Source organism: Macadamia integrifolia, chromosome 6 (assembly GCF_013358625.1).
Source record: "Macadamia integrifolia cultivar HAES 741 chromosome 6, SCU_Mint_v3, whole genome shotgun sequence".
NCBI classification, from domain to species: domain Eukaryota; kingdom Viridiplantae; phylum Streptophyta; class Magnoliopsida; order Proteales; family Proteaceae; genus Macadamia; species Macadamia integrifolia.
In genome coordinates, this window is record NC_056562.1 from 26,351,082 (window position 1) to 26,355,702 (window position 4,621).

The 4,621-nt window shown below is 37.0% G+C and overlaps 1 protein-coding gene across 1 annotated transcript; it reads left to right on the forward strand.

Moving 5' to 3' along the window:
• Positions 1-579: 579 nt before the first annotated feature.
• Positions 580-4,451, forward strand: LOC122081158 (WAT1-related protein At5g47470-like). The gene is made up of 7 exons (XM_042648149.1): positions 580-1,038; positions 1,163-1,228; positions 1,402-1,515; positions 2,362-2,575; positions 2,671-2,832; positions 3,832-3,983; positions 4,129-4,451. Exons 1-7 carry the CDS (start codon positions 839-841, stop codon positions 4,262-4,264), a joined length of 1,044 nt encoding a protein of 347 aa, XP_042504083.1. The 5' UTR covers positions 580-838; the 3' UTR covers positions 4,265-4,451.
• Positions 4,452-4,621: the final 170 nt, after the last annotated feature.

Here is a 4,621-nt window from a genome sequence, read left to right on the forward strand (position 1 = left end):
ATTAAAAAAAAAAAAAGAAGCTAAAAACACAAAGTTTACATCAAAACACTTTGCTCCGTTCTTTTATTACTCTGTAAAATAATAAAAAAAAATATCAAAAACAATTTTCTCAATAACTATCAAACTATCAAACGCAACCTGAGAGACCTGAAATGGCTATTGATACTTAATAAGGGGAGTTCAATATTAACAGTAGCATTACTAGTAAGCAACTTCACAGATCGACATCTTAGCTGGTCAGATGTCTCACTCGCAAAGCATTATTCCCACAATAAAGCCATTTGTCAAAGGTTCAAAATTGAAAACCCAAAAGTCATCATTATTGATAAAAGAAAATTGATCTAAATAAGCATTAATTTTGACATTATCAATCAAATATCTGATGTGGGTCCCCTCTATGGTAGTTAGATCACTAGAGATCACTAGATTTGTGATTCTTTATTCGGATGACAAGTGCCAAGATAAAAAGCCAGTAATAGTAAAAAAAATAAAAATAAATAAATAAATAAAATAAAAAGTTTTCTCAATATAACGGTCGAAACAGGTTGTATCAACTATCAACCTCCATTGACTTAACACCAAGACGAGTCACAAAGTTGAAAGCCAAATGAGTGAAAGAGAACGTTAATTTCGACGAACCAGACGGAGAATCAAGCGAAGACTGGTAGGAATGAGAGGAAGGCCGTGAACGGTAGCTCACAAATACACACACACCCACGGCACACACACAGAGTCAAAAGTCACAGAGAGAGAGAGAGAGAGAGAGAGAGAGAGGGGGGGGGGGTTGTGCTTGAACTGGAGAAGCGCCGGAGACTGGAATCTGAAAAGGAGAAAAGAGATGTTTGGGGTTGCAGGAGGTGAATTCCTGAAGGAATTCGCGGTAATAGGAGGTTTGATAAGCGTTCAAGCCATATACGGATTCTGTGCGGTGTTCACAAGCCATCTGTTGTCCATTGGCGTTGGTCCTCTATTTCTTATCATCTATGGAAGCTTTACAACCTCCATCATCCTCCTTCCTTTCTCTATTTCCTTTGAAAGGTTTGTATCCATAACTTTATTTAGCAAAAATGTCCTGTCCATAACTTAATTTAGCAAAAAATTTCTGTCCCTAAATGAAAAAGCTGCTTATAACCAGAAGATTTTTGGTTCTTTGGTCATGTAGGAAAAGCTGGCCCAACAAAATCACTCTAAAGTTGATACTTAAATTGTTGTTGATTTCCTTTGGAGGGTAAGGAATTTCAATACTTTTGTCTTATAATATTATCATTCTTTGTAGTGATGATGACTGGCAGATGAAGCATTTGAATATGCAGAAGAGAAATGAAGTTGGATTAATTGTAGCTATATATAGGAGATGAATGGGGTTTTGTGTTTTTAATATTTTTAGTGTTTGATTTTCAGGGTAGTGTTCCAAGCTCTGATGCTCATGGGGGTTAAGAAGACATCTCCTGCAGTGGCTTCTGCCATGCCCAACCTTGCTCCAGGGTTCATCTTCCTCATTGCCTGGTCACTCGGGTACCCCTCTCTCTCTCTCTCTCTCACACTCAGATTATCACAGGCAAAGCCACATGAATGATATGATATACAGAAGATGATGGAAAAAATTTCAGCTGCTGTAGCTGCAACCCCATAATAATAGTCAAGGGAATGGAATCCCAGTGGTAGGTTTGAAAATACCAATCTTTAGTGAATTTTTCCACCCCTACCCATGAGATTCCATTCCCCTGACTGGTACCTAGCTGCAACCCAGGCAGCAGCCAAGTTTCGTTCTACTGAAGATACTTATCCCTCAATGCTCATGTTATTCATAATTAATTCCTTGATATAAATATATATATATATATATATATATTTTATGGAGAATATATGTTTTCCACAGCCCCGAGGATTCACAATACTAGGGTAATTATTACTCTGACCCTTATTGTATGAAGTCGATAATACCCTCTTTATTCCAAGACACAAAAACCCATGAACAAGGGATTCTCCATTCACAGTGGGTGGGGGGAAACTCTCTCTTTTTTAATAGGACAAGAATTTGTCAGTTTCCTCCAGCTTCTCCTACAGTGAAAAGAATTTTTTTTTTTTTTTTTTGTTTTAAGAAGAAAAGAAAATCTCTTCATCCACGGGATTTTGAGGAAAGGGTATTTTAAACATTTGACAATAATAATAAGAGTTAATAACATTCACTGTTTTAGAAGTCCGCTCAGAATGTCAAATCGCAATAGATGAAGAGATTCTCTCTTCACCTAGGTGAAGCAAAAACTCCCAAAATGTGGATGCACAGAGGATTTGTTTGTCTGCGTGCTTGTGTAAGTGCTTCAAGAGGGCTCTTCCATATTTGACAGTTCTTCCTTGCAGGTTAGAGAAAGTAAAGCCCCAATGCATCTATAGTAAAGCCAAGATTGTAGGGACTCTTGGTTGTATCATTGGAGCCATAGCCATTAGCTTCTTTCATGCTCCTCGGACTACAGAAGCACCTGTGATACTTGCAACTATAGACACAATCAAGATCATTGGCAGCTTATATCTCATTGGTGGAGTTTTTGTTTTATCCTGTACTATTGTTTTGCAGGTAATTGTCTTGATTCTATACTTGGATCATCTATTTGTCTTAACTTCAAAATTTGATCATCTGAAGATATGACTAACTCTTTTCATGGTCCACAGGCTCATGTTATGATCGATTTCCCTGCACCCATGTCCTTATGTGCTGTAACAGCCCTGACTGGTGCTATTATTAGTGGGATATTGCAGTTGATTCAAGAACATAAGTTGGATTTTAGTTGGCCACTCGTGGATACTCGAGTCCTTATTGGGGCTGCCCTACTGGTAAGTGTTAAATCAGACACCAAATAGGTTTGAAGGATGGGGTTGTGGATTTTTTTCCCTCCTTGGTTCATGGCAAACTTTTCTGGGTGGGAAACAAGTTAGGGTTACGCTATGCGTAGACATAAGGTGGCGTAATATGATTCATGTGCCCTTTCTGGGTGCGTACCCCAGTGTCTTACTCAGTAAATACTTGCCCTTTAATTTTTTATGAAAAATTCGACGATTCCTTTCCCAAACAGGTCTCCAAGAGTTGAAGGTAACTTTGGGTTGAGATTGAGAATATTATACCACTAATAGGAACCTTAGAAGAACTCAACTCTATAATTTAACTTATAAGGTGAGGGAGCTAATAAGCATATCAACTCATATCAAAATCCACATAAGGGTTGAGATCAAGTGTTGCTTGCTATGATACCGCTAATACGAATCTTGAAACACCTCAACCTATAAACCAGCGTGTAAGCTGAGGGAACCTAAGATTATATCAATCCACATCAAATCCCTTTTGTAACCATAATGATATCAGGCTATCAGCCCCCATAAGATTGATATGAGATCGTATCGCACCCCAATAAAAATTTAAAAATAATTAAAAAAAAGGAACACATATCTTCTTAATGGAACTTAAATTGGTTTCAAAGTTGACCAGAAAAAATTATAAGAAAAACCAATACTCCATTGTCCTCAACAGTAAGAAAATAAATTCTTAGAGGACAATTTCCTCATTAATGCTCAAAAAGAACCATGTCAATTCAATTTATTAAGCCTTACTCCTTGTCCATTAATTCTGCCACCGACTTCTACTTATCTCCTTATATTTCAATAAATCACTAGTCTTTTCTTAGATTCGTTATTCTATCATTTAGTTTTCCTAATTTAATGATATTTTTTTTATGTTTTTACTAAGCTTTTTTGTATTTCATGAGCATGAATAATTGTATTTATTTTACTCTTTTTTCCTTCCACCTTATGGATTTTCATAAATATTGGAACATATAGGGAGGGATTGTAGGTGGAGCCTCCACAAGCTTTAGTACGTGGGTAATGAAAAAGAGGGGACCTGTCTTTGTCTCCATGTTTAGCCCCATCGGAACTGTGTTCTCTGTTATAATCTCTTGCCTCACAATAGGAGATTCCATTACCATAGGAAGGTATCTTTTAAATTTTTCTCCCTTTTATGTTGTGTCCTCTTCGTTTCGGAAGTTCATTCTATTTTTACATCTATTTCTTTCTCACTTTATCCCCTTTCTTCCGTTTATGACGTTTATTTCAATTTCTTATCCTTGGACTTTGCAGCCTATTAGGAATGCTACTCATGTTCACTGGTCTCTATTTGTGCTTATGGGCTAAGAAGAATGAAGGTCAAGTCTACATGGACACAGATACTGAGACAACAAAATCTTATGATCCAGAGCAGCCTCTTTTAAGTTAACAGTCCATTAGTTCATCCTTTGTTCTGTATCATATTTGATTTCAAGTCTTTCTCCACGCAGAGGAGTCCCTCCCCCTCCTCTTTTTTGGGTAGGAATGTGAAGCCTTGTAAGGTAAAAATGTATAAACATAGAATACAGAAGAAAACAGGTGGTTTAAGATGGCTAATATCTTCAATTATAGGATCACAGCATGGCTTTAGAACAAGTTCTTCCACAAAAAATTCAAAATAGGCCGCCTCCTAAGAGACCCCTTGCAATCCGATTCCAGTTACATTTTGAAACAGCAAGAATCAGCCTGGTTAACTTAAAACGATGATTTTTTTTTTTTTTGATCAGTCACGGAATTCGCTTTACCA

Coding starts and splice junctions, on each gene's coding strand:
- LOC122081158 (XM_042648149.1), top strand. CDS start 839: ATGTTTGGGGTTGCAGGAGGTGAATTCCTGAAGGAATTCGCGGTAATA. Junction 2,576..2,670: donor CCTGTACTATTGTTTTGCAG/GTAATTGTCTTG, acceptor CATGGTCCACAG/GCTCATGTTATGATCGATTT. Junction 2,833..3,831: donor TTATTGGGGCTGCCCTACTG/GTAAGTGTTAAA, acceptor TGGAACATATAG/GGAGGGATTGTAGGTGGAGC.